The sequence below is a fragment of the Galeopterus variegatus genome, unplaced genomic scaffold (assembly GCF_000696425.1).
Source record: "Galeopterus variegatus unplaced genomic scaffold, G_variegatus-3.0.2 Scaffold4273, whole genome shotgun sequence".
Taxonomy (NCBI): domain Eukaryota; kingdom Metazoa; phylum Chordata; class Mammalia; order Dermoptera; family Cynocephalidae; genus Galeopterus; species Galeopterus variegatus.
Window position 1 is genome coordinate 128,772 of NW_007730384.1, and position 17,376 is coordinate 146,147.

Sequence of the window (17,376 nt, forward strand, 5' to 3'; positions counted from 1 at the left end):
GGGCTGTGGAGTTGGCTGCAGCGACTCTGTTATCGAAGGAAATGACGCCAGGTAGAGTGCGCCCCGCGGCTCGCCTAGCCGCTCCCTGATTCGCCGGCTGCAGCTTAATCCCGCCTCTGGAGTGCGTCCGCAGGCTGGGGGGGTCTAGAAAGGAGAGTGCGCGAGGCTGTGTACGCCGTTGGCCGTGCGCTTTCGGTCAGGCTTTGACTTGGGGGTCGGGATTCGATCCTTAGTTTGGGAAGAGTGTGCGTTTGCAAAGGACGAAGAGCGATGGAAATTTGGACTCTGAAGGGCCGGAAAACGAGTTGTGGCTCTGCCACTTCGTGGCTAGAGACCGTGGGCAAGTTGCTTTACCTCTTTAAACCTGCTTTACCTCGTTTTTCCGAAGAGGGGCTGACGTAGCTGAGCCCTCTGAAATGTTGAGAGCCCGAGGGGAAGTTGCTGCAGGTGCTATTAGGCTCCATTGTGGTGAGCTGGGGACGATTTTACGAAGATTGAGGTGTTCTTGATTTCACTGAAATGCTTTAAGTGTTTAAAATTGGGGAAATTTTCTAGAGATGTAAAGAGGATAATGAAAGATTAGTTCCTCACTTTAAAAACAACAACAAAAAAACAACTCCCCTTTCTATCCCAACCTTCTGCCCAACGGTCTTGAACAAAGGACTTTAGCTACTGCAGATTTGGCCAGCACGTTTTAAAAAGGGTATTCTTTCACTATCACTATCGGGTCGTTAATTCCACTCTGCAATTATTCCAATATTCGTGTGGATCTTTCTGGAAGGATGGCTGAGTCATAAGTTACGAGTTATGTTTATTTTAACCCAGTCGATAAAATGCTTACACTTTTTTTTTTTCTTTTTGGCCTTCACTGATTTATGTTGTGTGTCCTCCCTGTCTTAAATTGTGCTAAGAAATGGAAATACAAGGAAGATTGAGGTACTGTTTTACACATTCGTCCCACCCACACCAAATGGCCTTAGTCATCTTTATTCAGCTCTTAGTATTATAAGCTCACCTGATAACCTATATCTATGAATGAACCTCCCCAATTTTTTATTTTATGCTAAGGTAAAATTTCACACCGATATTTATAATTTCTGTGAAATATAATTCTTAAATACTTATTGAACTTGATTAATGAATGAAAATTCACTATGTGTCACTGCATGTGAGGAGGAACTCAAAACCCTCTATCAGAGATTTTTAAAATTATGGCCCAAACTAAAACTAGAAAGCAAGTATACCTAATAAAATGGCTAATTTTGCTTAACAGGCAATCCAAACAAGTTAGTACATGGCGAAGTGCTTATTGTATAATATAGACAGTGAGAGTTGTCAGATTTTTTTTTTTAATTAATTATTTTATTTTGGCCGAGCAATGCTTTTTTTGTTTTTGTTTTTGTGGCTAGGCAGTTAGGGGATCCGAATCCTTGACTTTGGTATTACAACACTGTGCTCTAACCAACTGAGCAACCGGCCAGTCAAGGAGATATTTTTAAATGTAAATATATGGTAAGCAATAATTTTAAGATATCAAACCAGCATCATTTTTCCTCTGTTCCACTTATTCATGTCTTGATGTATCTAGTTTATTTAAAGCTTAAAAATTCACTTCATACAGTGCATTTTCCTAATTGGGAATGGCTACATAATAATAGTAATTATCTCATGACCTTTCCTTGTATTTGATAGGCTATTTAAAAACATTACAATACTGTGATAGGCCAAGTTAAATTTGAGAATTCTTAGATAGGAAAGAGGAATGCTCCCCCTGGTGTACATGAGCTGTAAAACATTACTTTATATTGCTTTTTTAATTTTTACATTATAGAGCTAATCAACACTTGCAGTTTTGGAACAAAATAGAGAACTTGCCAAAAACAATGCCCCTGATAAACAGAAATGTGATTTTTTTGGATATTAATTATTGTTTCATGAAGAGAGCAGTTTCCTCTGAATTGTAATTGTGCTTTTAAGTTTGCAAGTTTAGTTTAATGGGCCTTATGTTTTCTTCACCCTATATTGTTTTGGATACGTGCATTGCTGAATTTTATTCTGTGTATTGCGTATGGAAAGAAAGTAAAATAAAAGTGATCCTGGAGATCACAATATATATTTTTAGATTTTCTTCTTTTCAATCTTTTTAGGCTTACTGAGTTTTCCCTGCCTCTAGTTTCTTAAATTGAATGTTTACTGTATTTGCTAGCTTTTTAAAAAAATTAATGAACGCATTCAAGGCTGTGCATTATCTCCGATTTCCTTTTTGTCTACCTCTCTCATCTTGCTATCCAAGACTTCACTGCTTCTCCATATTATTTTTCTGTTCTATTTCTGTTTGCATGCTGAGTCAGATAATCAGGATGTCTTCTAATCCACCAGTTACCTCTTGTACTCCAGGTAATCTGGAGTTTGTCTCATCTATGGAAATTTTTGTGTCTTCATTTCCTAGTTTTCAAATTGATTCTTTTTCATGAATTCTTGCTTTGCTTTTTTTAATGCCTGCATTTATGTCACAATTTTCAGTTTTGTTTTTATGGTTCTTACTCCTTTATGACCTCTCTGAACTATCCCAACCAAACTTATTTTAAAGTTATTTTCAGATTGCCCTATTATATCTAATTTGTATAGAGTGAAATTATTGCCTGATTACTGATTTTTTTTTTTTTTAAATCAGTTCTGTCTTTTTGTAATTATACTTCGCAGGTTCTTCTTGAATGGAATTACCATCTCCCTTCTCCTACCCACCTCTCTATCTACTACTGATGTCTGTCTACTACTAATTTCGTGGTTCCTCCTACTCATGACCCTGTTCTGTGTTTCAGTACATAGCAGGTCTTATATGGGTGGTTCAGATTCTAATTATGTAGTGTTAAAAGTTCATATGTCACATCATGTTTTGGTCCAGATTGTGACAGAGGCTGTGTCTTTTTCCTTCAGGCTTCCTCCAAGTACTCAGTTTTACATAAGCCATAGTCTGTTGTACCTTTTTCAGGCTTTTTTTTTTTTTCCCCCTGAAAACAGGTACAATTCCTGGGGAAGGAGGAGACCCACCCCAATGCTGGCTTCAGTTCATCCCTCTTCCATCACCTGCCTTGGATTATGATTATTCTCTGTACTGTAAAGCTGGGGAAACTTACAGCTGCCTTTGCCCAGCAGATCCAGGAGGAGCAATATCTATTCCACTTCTTATTTTTGGTTTTCAGAGAAGCTGCACCTTTTTTATTTTCCCTTCTTATATTTTATCTATTATTATGTTTCAAGATTGTGAGGCAGGATGCCTCAACCAAAATATGAACGCTTGTCAACCATCTCTAGAAAGTCTGTTCCAGTTTTTTGATTCAGTGGCACAGGAGAACTGGAGATATTTTTTCTTTTTATGTTTCAGTGACACAGTTCTTCTCAGAGCCCTCAGTCAGCAGGGTTGAAGTAACAGAGCTCTTTTATGCTCTTTGGAAACCCTCATTTTCTAAATAAGCTTTTGGATTATTTGGAGGTGGTAGAGTTAGATCTGGGTTTGAATCCTAACTCCATCACTTTATCTATTTATTCAACCAAGTATTTCAAGTATGTACTTTGTGCTAGATTTGTTCTAGGTGCCTTGTTTCTTAGGAATTATTTAGTATCTTTGTGATTCTGAGCAAGTTATTTAACTTCACTGTGCCTTCTTCTTCCTTAAAGTAGGCATAATACTTCATAGGGTTGTTTTAAGGATTAAATTAGATATAAATTCCTAATTAAGCACAATAAGAATTAAAAAATGTTTGCTGTTACTATTTTGATCACTTTTTAAAATCCTATGTTATATTATATTCACTCATTTATTTATTCTATTAATATATAATAATCATCTACTAAGTTCTGGCCACTGTGAGTACTGGGAGTAGTATAATGTTGAGCAATAGCAGACATCATCCCTGCCCACGTGGAGTTTACAGTTTAGAATCAAATTTGAATTGTCATTTCTAGGAGGTGTTCCCACACACTGAGGATAGTTTGGTGAGTGGAATAAGGAAAATTTAACTCTTACTCAGTTTACTAGATGGTTCTTTTCCCCTCGTAGAATTTTTGTGACCTAGTGAAATGCCAAGGGTTTTGCTGTAGCCCCCAAAGCATACATCTCCTTAAAATTTCTTGTCACAGTCAAAATTTGGTAAACTTTCTATGTTTGCTTAGTTATGTCTTTATGTCCTGTTACAACATTGCACTTTTAAAGAAAACTAGACCCATATAATAAAACTACTGCTTATATTATGTTTTGCAGAGGTTTTGTCCTTCCATTATCTAAACTGTGAGTTTTTTCTTTTAGGTATTAGCTTCTCTACACAGACTTGTTAGCTGTCTCTGTAAGAAAGAAGAATCATAGAATTTTCCTTAAGGCCAGTAGAGCATTTGGTAGCGTTATTCTTAGTCTTTGGCAGGGATAAATAACAAATACATTTTTAAGCTTTGGTGTTAAAAAACTGTTAAAGAGAAAAGAAATCTAAGTATGTCTAGCCTTTCCCTAACCTGAAGGCAAGTTCAGTTCTAGTCAGTAGGTATAAAGACATGTGTGGTTAAATCCAAATAAAGATATGTTTGAGATAACCCTAATCATTCTACAAAGCCAGGCTTATTGCAGAATCAGGTTCCATATTTTGTTTCATAGCCATGACTGAAGTAGAATATTTACAATTACATATTTTTAATGAAATATGTTGGGGGGGCAACCAAATTTGTTGTCTGTATTGTCCAGCATCTACAAATGCATAACATATTTTTTGTCAAAAACCTATTGTGAGTGTACAACCAAATAATGAAATAATATTTTTATTTCCCTCATTTTATAGCATTAAAGAAGACTACAGAAAAAGTGCTCTGCATCTCTTTTTTAAAATAATATTTTTATAAAAACATTATATTTTTATAACATAAAATTTAGAAAATGCAGAAAACCTTGGGTAAAAATTAAGCATATGTTTGTGTGTATGTTTTTTAAAAACAATTCGATGTAATGTTTTTGTTTTGATTTTCTTATTTAACATTATTATAACTATTTTCCCTAATCACTAAATAACTTTGGAAACATGATTTTTACTGGCTGCTTAATATTTCTGACCCATATTATAGGTGATCTGTAATTTATTTAGTCTCCTTTTGCTGACATTCAAGTAGGTTCTAACTTTTCACTGTTAAAAATAATACTGCAGTTCATATACTCATATGCATATTTTGTGTACATTTCTGATTGGTTTAAAGGAATTTATTCTAAGAAATAAATTACTGTGTCAAAGGGTACAAGTATTTTAAAGCTCCTGAAACATTTCTGTATTGCCTTCTGAAAAAATTGTGACCATCAGTAGTATATGAAAACACCCCCTTTCTTCAGACGTTTACCAGCATTGCCAATGAATGATATTTAATTGGTATTAAATTATATTTAAATGATCTTTACCAATAAATTATAGTTAATTGTCCAAATTTGCATTTGTATTTATTGCTGATATGCTTTAATTTTAGTTACGTCTGTTGGTCATTTAGGTATTTAAAAGTTGCTTTTCGATTTTTCAGAGGCACCAAATAATGTCATCTGAAACATTGCCAACATTAACTGAGACTTCTAATGTTGAAAGAAAGCAAGGCTTAAGTGAAGATCAAGAGGAGAGCCAGACCCCAAGATTAGGTGAAGTATTTGAACAAATATCTAAACGACAAATGAAGAAGCTAATAAAACAGAAACAATGGGAAGAACAACGAGAACTCCGCAAGTATGTGTTTCAAAATGTATGTTCTTCCTCTATTCAGAAATATGGAATGTTGGACCTTGCATAGCCTTTTGGCATACTAACAATAATTGTGTTAATTAATATTAAGATTATTAATAATAATAATAATGGTATTAGCTAACACTGTCAATAGGCTATTAAAATTGTGTGTGCTTTGAACTATTATTATTGTTTATTTGTTAGCAGTGTTGATGAACTTGCATTCAACACCTTGTCTCAACCAGAACCTATTGCGAGCAGCAGCGCATTTTCTGAAACACCCGCTATCTTCAGATAAAGCATAAAGGATATAGTTAGTATTCATGTCCTAAATGTAGAATAAAAATAACTCAGAAAGATCAAATTTTGGTCTAACATTGATTTTGTGAGAAGAACCATTGCAGGTTTTGGTGACAGCAGTTAGGCTGAAGCTGTTATTGTATAATGCCAAAATTTACTGAGAGAAAATAAACTATAGTTGATATAGATTACAAAAAAAGTATGTTTTTTTTTAAATTAACAATTTTATTTTGCCTTTTTTCTAAACCATATAACTATTGCTTGAAAATCATGTAGATGATAGATAATGGGAGTAAAATTCATCATAACTCTCAAATTCAGTATTTATAAGGTTTTCTTTGTGATTCCAATAATAAATTAAACTATTGAGTACTGTAAGTAGGACTTATCAGTACCATGCTCTAACCAACTGAGCTAACCAACCAGCCCATAGTTAGGATTTAGAAAGAAAGCTTTCAATTGTTTTTGAAAACTCATTTCCTTCCTGTCTAAAGCTTTTAGATTGACTATATAAAATTGCTAATATCTGACCATTTTTGACCCACAGAAGTGGCAATTTCGTTTGATTCAACGTGATGACTTGAAGAAGTAATTGTTTCTGTGTCCATTTATAATATCTTGGTAATATCTGAATATACAAATAACAAAAACTTATTTCAATTACGAATTTCAGACAAAAGCGGAAAGAAAAACGCAAGAGAAAGAAATTAGAGCGACAGTGCCAACTGGAATCAAACTCAGATGGAAATGACAGAAAACGTATTCGAAGACATGTTGTTCAAAGCACACTCCGACTTATCATTGACTGTAGTTTTGATGACTTAATGATATTAAAGGTATCATGAATCATTGTCAGAAAAATCGTGTAGGTGAACTAAGCTGAATTATTTTTGTTTTAATATATAGTAGCACTTTGATATACATTTATGTGTTAAAATACAACTTGTCATGTTTTTCAAAATTTGTGTCCCGTAAATTAAATTAGCTAATAAATTACTTTGATATATGTATGTACAAGGAGTCGTAAAAAGTTCATGGAAAGATTCATACTATCTTTTAATTTAGTTTTTTCACCAACTTTTTATGGGAAAGAGAAAGATACACATACTCAGTAATTAGATGGTAAAACTGCCTATTAATTGTAAAGATCTGTGGAGTTTTACCAGTGGCATTGGTAAGGCATGAAAATAGTAATAGTATGGCTCTAAGAGTTTTGTTGTTGTCTCTTAAGAATAATAGATGTTTTCATGAACTAGCGCTTTAAATAGATATAAAGTTTGAAATAATGGGTCACTTACGCAGTATTAACTCCTAGTAATTCTGTTAACATATAAGGAAATCATCTGAAAATTATCAGAATGGACTTGAATTTAAGAAGAAAAACTGTGCCTATCTAGTCATCCCTTCTGCTTATCCTATACCTTTAAGATCATGCAATGGCCATAGATGATTTTGATAACTCTCCTTTAAAAATTGCACTCTTTTATAGGATATTAAGAAACTTCATAAGCAGATTCAGCGATGTTATGCAGAAAATCGACGAGCACTACATCCTGTACAGGTATGTCTGAAGAATTTAAAATAGACTCCAGATTCCTTTTATATTTTTAACAGCAAAAGATATAGATAATTCCAGTTGCTTTTGCAAGAGTCTTAGAGGTAATCTTGTTTAATGCCAATTTGAAAAATGTTTTCTTTTCTACAAAAATAAAGTAAAATATTTTAAACATCTTTCCACTTATGTTATTCTCAGACATGCTCTTTCCAGTCATCATCAGTCTTGTACACATTGGTCTGCTCACTGCTGTCTAGTTGAGTGTCTTCATTATAGGACATATACATATTTTCATACCAGTTTCTCAGCTTTTAATTCCTTCCAGGCTGGGGGTTGGGGGAGTCAGGGAGAGGCAGAGGTTGCACCTGCCTGATATTGTGTTGTGGTACCTGTTGTATAGGTTTTGTCTACTTAAGGGATTTTTAGTTTCCTTTTGAGTCACTGATAATTTTGAAAGATATTTCTTAAGCTGGGGTAAGAGAGTGATCTGTGAAACTAGTTGGCTGCTGTTACAAATAGGATCTTTTTTTGTTTGAATTCTAGGTGTCCTAAAAATTAACACTGGTATACTGATGTTAGAACCAGCATCTCTTAATATATTTTTGGCTAGAAATTTTGTTTTTTACCAAGTGATAGTAATTTTATATTTTTGTATTTTGTAGTTTTTATGTTGTGTAATTTTATATCACACGTTTATGATAGTTCTTATATACTCATTTTTGTCTGTAATAGGCCCCTTCTCACCCTTGATTGAGACTTAAAATGAGTGTCAGGGTTTAGAACCAAAGAAAAATTATGAAGACTTTGACTGGTAAACAATAACAGTGGTGGCAGAAAAGGGGGATGGGAACTTGACATAGAAGTGGAGAATTTGCAGAAAAGTGATTTTTAAGGGAAAGTCAGATTATAACTACCGAAAGAGAAGTGGGATGAAAATGTAGATGGAATACTGAAGTTAGTGGGTTATGACATACACACACAAAACATGTCATTTCTGCCACATATTTTTTGTATGCTCAAAGCATGTCACAAATTTTTCTTTTCTAGATCAGTGATAATAAATATATGTGTTTTATTGATGATCAGGTGAGTGTAGGAAAGAAATAAAATATTGGACTTAGGTCATTTGCTCTTTCTATACCTACCAATCTCTTACCAGTTTTATTTGACAAGCCACGGAGGCCAGCTGAAAAAGAACATGGATGAAAATGACAAAGGATGGGTCAACTGGAAGGTAATTTAAAAAAATCATCTCTTACATTATTCCAAGTATGTTTATGCTTCTAAAGGTCTACATTTTGCCTAAATTCTATATAATGCTGCTAAATATAGCAATCTCTGAATCCTATGTGTCACTGAACCTAAGTCTAAAGTTACAGATGGGATAAGCTAAAGAAGAGAGTGAGATATCTGTTAGTTTGTACTTGCTCTCATTAAATCTTACCTGCTATTTCACTGCCAACTTTAAAACATATTTCTTAAAAAATGAAGAATTTTAAAGATCTATAATTTCTCCCTAATAAACTAGCTATACGTTATATATTATCTATAAGAGTGAAGTCACTCTAAAAATTGGAAATGTGCCTGCATTCTGTTTCTTCTAAGTCTGCACTGTCTCATTTGTGGCTGCTAGCCACATGTGGCTATTGAACTCTTGAAATGTGTTACTCTGAATTGTGAATTGAGATGTGCTATAAATGTGAAATACGTACTGGACTTCAGAGACAAAAACTGTTATCATTTCAACAACATATAATAAATATTTTTAAAATTATCTAGCAGATATTTTACATTTTCTCTCTTTTTTTTGGTACTAACATTGGTATATTTATATTTTGGTACTAACCAAGAAAAAGAGAGTGAAAATGTAAAATATCTCCTAGATAATTTTAAAAATATTTCTTATATGCTGAAATGATAACATTTTTGATATATTGTGTTAATAGAATGTATTATTAAAATTAATTTTACATGTTTCTTTTCTCTTTTTTTAATGTGGCTCCTAGATTTAAAATTACATATGTGGCTCACACTTTTTTCTATTGGACTGAACTGTTCTTAGTCACTTGTAAAGATATCAATACCTAAAGAACTCTATCCTATTCAGAAAAGGACTGGGTTATTTCTATACTTTTTTTTCCTTAAACTCAGTTCTCAAAATTACAAACTTTCCCTCTCACACTTACTAATCCCATAATGGCTGCATTTTTTTTATTAATTACCTATGATATGAAACATTTTCAAAGGCTTTTTGAGTTTTTAAGTACAATACATTTAACAAATCTTATGTTAGTGCCTATTATTTCCTAAGAAATAATGAAATAAGTTAGAATAGGTGTAAATTTAGTTATTTTGTGGCTTGTTAAATTTATTATTTATACCATCAGCTTTCCAGAGAGACATAAGATTCACTGGTCTCTACACAGATCCCTCTTGGAGCCCTTTTTAAGTATAGGGGTCAAGTTTATGATATACTATTTTCCAGAAAAGTGGCTGTTTATTAATCAATAAGTTATACATTTTAGGTGAGAAACTCTGGCTTCATTCTTGATTTTCTTAAAAATTATTGGGTAAATGTCATCTGAGCCTGATGATGCTTCTTCTTTTATGCAGTCAGTGTGGTTTGCAGAATCCTGACTGCCAACTGTTGTTTAATTTTGTACCTCTGACCTGACAATTTTGGTAAACAAGTTTTCAAATGTGTATCTTTGGAGAAACAAGTACATGGAATTAATTAAATCTGTAAGTAATTTCCTTTTGATGATTCCTGTAGATGGCAAGGAATCAATTGGAGAAGGCATTTTTTGGCTGAAGAAAAATAGGAGAAAATATGTGGCAGTAAAAATGCATTTGTTTTGTTGGAACAGAGATAAAGTAGGAAAGGTAGGTTAGTGCCATATTCAGGATAGAGCTACTAAGTTAAGGAGTTTGGATTTTATCCTACTGAAAAAGATAAAACATTGTGTGTTTTTAGAAACTGAACCTGCTATCAGTGTGTAGAAGACCAGAAACAGGGTAATAAAATTAGGCAACTGTTTAAATAGTTAACGTGTGAGGTGATAAGGAATTGAAGTAGTAGGTTCTAAATAATACATTGTAATGATATTCTTTCAAATTTCATTTTAGATGTTTTTGGATGAGTTTGTTTTGGGAAAGGAGAATAATCATTTTTAGTCAATTTTTACAAACTCCTATTAATTAATAATATTTTTCCCCTTATGTCTTAAAGGATATCTACATTAAACCAGAGCACTATAGTGAACTCATAAAAAAAGAAGACTTGATTTATCTTACATCAGATTCACCAAATATACTGAAGGAATTAGATGAATCAAAGGCCTATGTGATTGGAGGATTAGTAGATCACAATCATCACAAGGTACAATTAAGTTTTTATTTTTGCTTTTGCTCATACTCAAAGGTGATATTTCAGAGTTTCCTGATAGAGACAATAATAATAATGATAGCCGATCTTATTGAGCACCTAGTATATTTCAGTCATCTTTTGAGCTAAGCAAAGGACTTTACATATATTAGCTTACTTAATCCTCACTACAGCCCAGTGAGGTCAGTGCTTTACGATCTACATTTTACAGGTGAGGAATCTGAGGAACAGAGAAATTAAGCCTAAATCAATAGTAGTAGGTGGCAAAGCAGATGTTTGAAACTGGACAGATTGCTCTACAGTCTACAGCTTAAATGCTGTGCTATACTGATAGAAGATGCTGCTGCTAATCCATTGCTAAGCCACTGAAATTTATATCAGTTTTTAAATACATGATTTTTACAGGATGTTTTTTCTATACTCTTATATTTGTACTTTTATTTCTTCCCACCTCCTTTCCCTCATTCAGATGAATAATTACAGAAGTACATTTTCTAAAGAAAATATCATTTTGTATTTTGCCAGCTATTTTGCAGTATACTAAATTCAACCCAGCTAAGGAAAAAAACATGTTTATTAAGTTTCTGAGGAAATATTGTCAGCAGAGTAATATAAAATAATTCCTTATTCTTGTATAGTAGTACTGTGCAAGTAGTACTTGCTGCAATTTTGCAAATGTTCATATCTGCCTGCCCACTATGCAGCTGTGTGGCTACTGAACACTTGAAATGTGTGCAGTATGACTAAGGAACTGATTTTTTTTTTTAACTGTAAATTTAAATTTAAGTGGTCACACATGGCTACCAAATGGACAGTGCAGCACTAGCACATCATAGGGAATTTTATCAGAGTGATCTTTAGCCTTTTTTTCTTAGTGAAAAGTTCTATTTTGCTATTTATGTAGAATCAAATTTTCTGCTTATGTATGTTCTTCTGAACTAAAACAATTTTGTTTTCAAAAGCACTTCTTCAATCTATTATTTGCCCCACAAATATGTAAACTATTGGTTGAGAAATATAGCTCTTCTTTCTCCTCTACTCTGTCTTTTGGCCATTTCAGTCCTGGTTAGACACAGGCTTAAAGTATTTTAATTTTGAGAAGAGGTGAAATTTATATTTAACATTTTTTTAATTGACAAAGGGAAAATAAAATTTATTAGAAATTTTTAAATTCAGGTTTCTCTTTGTCTTTTTGATTTATGTCTCTCAGTGTTATATAATTAAGACTTAGTTTTCTTTTATATTTTTTATATTAATGGAAACAGAGATGGTATTTCTCTAGGTATTCAGATTGAGTATTTTAAACTGAGAGAAAGACAGTGTAGAATGGTGAAAAAGATATTTGAGTCAGGAGGCAAGTGAGCCAGGTTTTTTTTGTGGTTCTCCCACTAAGGAGCTTTATAACTGGTCAGGAAACATGTCTTTAGATTCCTCATTTGTAAATCGAAGAGGTTAAAACAAATTGTTCATTAGTAAAGTCATTATGGAAAACAGTACGTAAGTTTCTCAAACAACTACAAGTAGAACTTCCATATACTCCAGCAATCCCCCTACTGGCTATATAACCTAAGGAAAGGAAATCAATATGTCGAAGGGATACCAGCTCTCCCATGTTTATCACAGCTCTGTTCACAATAGCCAGCATATGGAACCAACTTAAATGTCCATTAGTGGATGATTGGATAAAGAAAATGTGGTATATATACACAATGGAATACTACTCAGCTATAAAAAAGAATGAAATTCTGCCATTCACAGCAGCATAGGTGAGCTTGGAGAACAGTGTGTTAAGTGAAACAAGCCAGGCACAGAAAGAGAAGCACCACATGTTCTCACCTGTATGTGGGAGCTAAGTAAATAAATAAATAATAATAAGTTGTATTTTTAGAAGTAGAGAGTAAACTGTGGTTACTAGAGGTGGGAAAAGGCGGGGGGGGACAGCGAGAGGTTGGTTAATGGACACAGAATTATAGCTAGATAGGAAAAATAAGTTCTGTTAGTGTACAGTAGTGGTAGGCACATATAATTAGCAATTATTTATTATATGCTGTCAAACGGCTAAAAGAGAGGAGCTTAAATGTTCTGATCACAAAGAACCAATAAATTTTCATAATGATGAATTTGCTAACTACTCTGATTTGATCGCTACACTTTATATACATGTTTTGAAATATAACTGTGCCCCATAAATACGTACAATCAGTACATTTCAATTAAACTTTAAAAAGTACCTAAACATTCTGATTGTAGCTATTGTGAAGAGAATGCTTACAGCTTAGCAGTTAAACACACATACCCCTTTCAGATAATATTCTCTAACTAAATAAAGTTTTTTCTAAAAATGATGTACAGTCGTAGACTTTAAAATAATATAATATTTTAGTCCAAGTCACAGTGTCTTTGTTTTAGGGACTCACATATAAACAAGCATCTGATTATGGAATTGATCATGCACAGCTCCCCCTTGGAAATTTTGTGAAGATGAATAGCCGAAAAGTTTTGGCAGTTAATCATGGTAAGCTATAAGGGTATAACCTAAAAATATACCTTGGTGAACATTGTAAAAAAGAACATGGCATTTAATATTTAGACAAGTAGAAAACATTACACCTTGCTAGAAACAGATTTTAAAATATAATTATTCTTTGTTTAAATAATAGAAATAATAATCGTCTCTATATTTTAGATAATTTTGAAAATGTACAAAAATGTAGAAAAAAATTGGCTGTAGTCTCACTCCTCAGAGATACTTGGCAGTAACTTTTTCCTTCCAGTGTGTTTCCTTCCAGTTCTTTTCCTCTGCATATATATTATTATTTATTACATAATTTGATTTTTACTCTATTACATACACTGTTATAAATCTGGAGTACCCTCCCCATTTATCATTATATTTTTACACGTCATTGAATGATTATTAATGGCTATGTAATATTCCATCATCTGCATATACAATAATTTAATCATTTTATTGTTGAGTTGTTTTTTTCTTTTTGTTGTCATAACATTGTAATAGAAATTCTTGGACCTAAGTCTTCTCCTGGAGTTTTGCTTTTTTAGAATTTTTAAGGAGAGATTTTAGCCAGTCTACTACTTAATGAACACTTTTTCTGTGCTTGATACCTTCTATAAAGCAGGCTCTGAGGGAGTTATAAAAATGAAATTATTGATTAAAGAAATGAATTTCTTCCATAAACTTTGATATATAGTGGAAATTGCTTTTCCACAAAGTAATCCAAATTAGCCTTTCAGCAGTATGTTGAAGTGAGAGTATCTTGGAGACAGTATTTATAGTCTTTAGTCCTATCCTAATGTAAAAAATAAAGAAAGCAGATAAGAAGCTCCTCAGAGTGAGTGGCTCTTTATTGGAAGGGTAGAAGACATTTAGATGAATGCTAACTAAACAAAAAAAGTCCTCTGTCTTTTGATTATAATTGACAGTGGATACTGGTAAATTTTTGAGTGCTTAAACTGAATTGAAGATAAGTTAGAGATGAGGTAACTGGCTTGAAAACCTTGGGGCAAAGTGGCCTTGATAGCCAATAGGAGAAGGAAGACATAAGAACAAAGTAGCTATTAGGACAAATTAGTGCTCTTAACACAAAGGCAATGTATTTTAAAATACAGTATGCAACATTGTGATGAACTTGGCTAAGAAATGTATGGAGTTTGTCTTTATTGCAGTGTTTGAAATTATTCTGGAATACCTGGAAACAAGAAACTGGCAAGAAGCATTTTTTACTATCTTACCCCAACGGAAAGGAGCTGTTCCCACAGACAAAGCCTGTGAAAGTTCTTCCCATGACAAGCAATCTGCCAGAGTTGAAGGTGGACTGGACAGTGATTCCAGTGAGGAGGATTATAGCAGAAATGAACTAGATTCACAACATGAAGGAGAAAAGCAAGATAAGGAAAATAGCACTGAATCTACAGTGAACTCTATAACACACTAATGTTAACTGGTTTTCTTTCAGATTAAGGAAAAATTAGGAAAAAGTAAGGTGCTTCATAGAGTATTCAAATTGGAGGAAAATTTTACTTTTATTTCTCTTGTGAATTTTTAGAACATTTTTTAGAGCTAAGTGATAATAAAAAGCCTCTTAAACTCTGTAAGAAAGAAATTTTTTTTTTTGCAGAAGATTTAAATGTGTATGCTTTTTAAAAATAGTTTTTTAAGCCTCAAATGTTTCCAGAGAAATTTACTTTATTAGTATACCTTCATTCTCTATCATTTACTGGATTGTATTATTCAGAATGTGCCTTCTGACCTTTGAATTTTATTATTTTATGTTTATGTCAATGTCTTTCTAATCCATTGCCTATTTATTTGTGGGGACAGACATTCATAAATAACCTGTAAATCTATTAGAATATTGTATATGGGAGGTTACCCTCTATTTGCAGCTTTTATATTCAATTTAGTTACTTAGAAGAAATACAGTAATTTTAGGAAGAAGTATCAGTTTGATAGAGTCAGCAGTTCATTTCTTTTGGATTACAGAGCCCATATTTGTACCTCCTTCATGATGCCTTTTCATGGGTCTGAAGTAATCACCAAAGAGTTGAGAATCTCTTTAATACATTTTCTTAATTCCTATAATCATGATAAAATATTTCAATTATAAAATAGAATTTTTGCAGGCTATTTTATTTTATAAGGCTGTTACTTTTGAAGGATCAATTTTGTCTTTACCTGATTTAAAATAAAACAGCTCTTAGCAGCTATCTTTTCCTTTCATTTATTTTTTTAAATAAAGTATTTATTGGCTCTTAAGATGAATAAAGTTTGTACGTGTATCTGCCTCCTATCGTATAAGGATATTCAAACTAATGTAAACATAAGTCTCTGTAAATAACATATGCATGTAGTCAAATATGCATATAAGTGTATTAACATCTATTTGTCCGTATCATGTATGGTTCTGTTATTAATTGATAAACAGATTGATTTGCTATATGTCTATTATTTTCATGAATAGTGTGTTGAACACAGTGTGAGCAATTTGAACTTCATTAAGTGCAAAAGTCTATATACATTTGTATGGGAATGTTGGCAAGAGAGGATGGGGTGAAAGGAAGCTGTTTAAGTTTCTTACTAGTAACTGTAGAGCAGTTATGCTTAAGGTAAAATGTTCTCTGTCACAGCTAAAGTAAGTTTTCAGGAGACTTCACTGAGTTTGGATAAAATAAGTTTCTCCTGGTTATTTTTTTATATATAAAAGAAGTATATAACTTATAGTATGGGTAAGTTATATACTAACATATACACGTTTAGTAGAAAGTTTGTTGGATTTAGTATTTATAGTCTCTGTCTCTTACTTTTTGATGCTTATTCTTAGGAATCCATTGTAGTTAACTATTTTAAAGTAAGGTCTGTAAGCAAGGTATGCAAATAAAAGAAAAGCCCTATAATTTGAAAAGAATAAAACTTCTATCTTAAGTTGTATTTTTCAAAGATTCTGTTTTTTCTAAGTAAATGTGATTAACTAGCCTGAAATATTATGCTTTTTACTTAAATTATTTCATATGGAATAAAACACTGTTTAATTATGAAAGGTGAGGAAAAATCATTATAGGCATTACATAGTTTAATTTTCACTAATAAAAAAGCCCTATTTTAGTTTCCTAGGGACGTCATAACAAATCACTACAAACTGGGTGGCTTAAAACAACAAAAACTTGGGCTGGCCCCGTGGCACACTCGGAAGAGTACGGCACTGGGAGCACAGCAACACTCCCGCCGCAGGTTCGGATCCTATATAGGAATGGCCGGTGCGCTCACGGGTTGAGCACGGTGTGGGTGACACCAAGCCAAGGGTTGTGATTCCCTTACCGGTCACGAAAAAGACAAAAAAAAAGAAAAAAACTTATTCTCTAACAGTTATAGAGTCTTAAAAGTCCAGAATCAAGGTGCCGCAGGGTCATGCTTCCTCCAAAGCCTCTGGGAAAGAATCCTTCCTATCCTCTCCTGGCTTTTGGTAGTTGCCAGCAACCCCGGATGTTCCTTGGCCTGCAGTTGCATCACTCCATTCTCTGCTTTGTTGTTATATGGTCCTCTACCCTGTGTCTTCCCTGTTTATGTTCATATCCAATTTCTCTCTTCTTATAAGGAGACCAGCATTGGATTAGGGTTCACCATAATCCAGTATGACCTCATCTCAACTTGATTATATTGGCGAAGATCCCATTTCTAAACAGGTACCATATATTAGGATGACACATCTTTCGGGGGAACACAGTTCTCCCCACTGTGAGCTCATATCTTATCTAGGCTGCTGGCAAGAAAATGAAAATTCCTGCCTCTTTTGAAATAACTGACTTCTGAGGTATTTAAAAATGTGGTTTAAAAAATAATATTATTAAGCTTTTCTCTCATTTAAAGTATACTTTTCTCT

The 17,376-nt window shown here is 33.1% G+C and overlaps 1 protein-coding gene across 5 annotated transcripts; it reads left to right on the forward strand.

Moving 5' to 3' along the window:
• TRMT10A (tRNA methyltransferase 10 homolog A (S. cerevisiae)) lies at nucleotides 1–15,947 on the forward strand. 5 transcript variants are annotated; one of them, XM_008587188.1, is made up of 8 exons: nucleotides 1–51; nucleotides 5,548–5,744; nucleotides 6,715–6,877; nucleotides 7,531–7,602; nucleotides 8,756–8,830; nucleotides 10,826–10,975; nucleotides 13,391–13,496; nucleotides 14,666–15,947. In XM_008587188.1, exons 2-8 carry the CDS (start codon nucleotides 5,560–5,562, stop codon nucleotides 14,932–14,934), a joined length of 1,020 nt encoding a protein of 339 aa, XP_008585410.1. In that variant the 5' UTR covers nucleotides 1–51; nucleotides 5,548–5,559; the 3' UTR covers nucleotides 14,935–15,947. The 5 variants fall into 5 exon arrangements, with proteins under 5 accessions (XP_008585410.1, XP_008585409.1, XP_008585408.1 ...); XM_008587187.1 differs by lacking the exon at nucleotides 1–51 and adding an exon at nucleotides 209–468; XM_008587186.1 differs by lacking the exon at nucleotides 1–51 and adding an exon at nucleotides 209–340.
• Nucleotides 15,948–17,376: the final 1,429 nt, after the last annotated feature.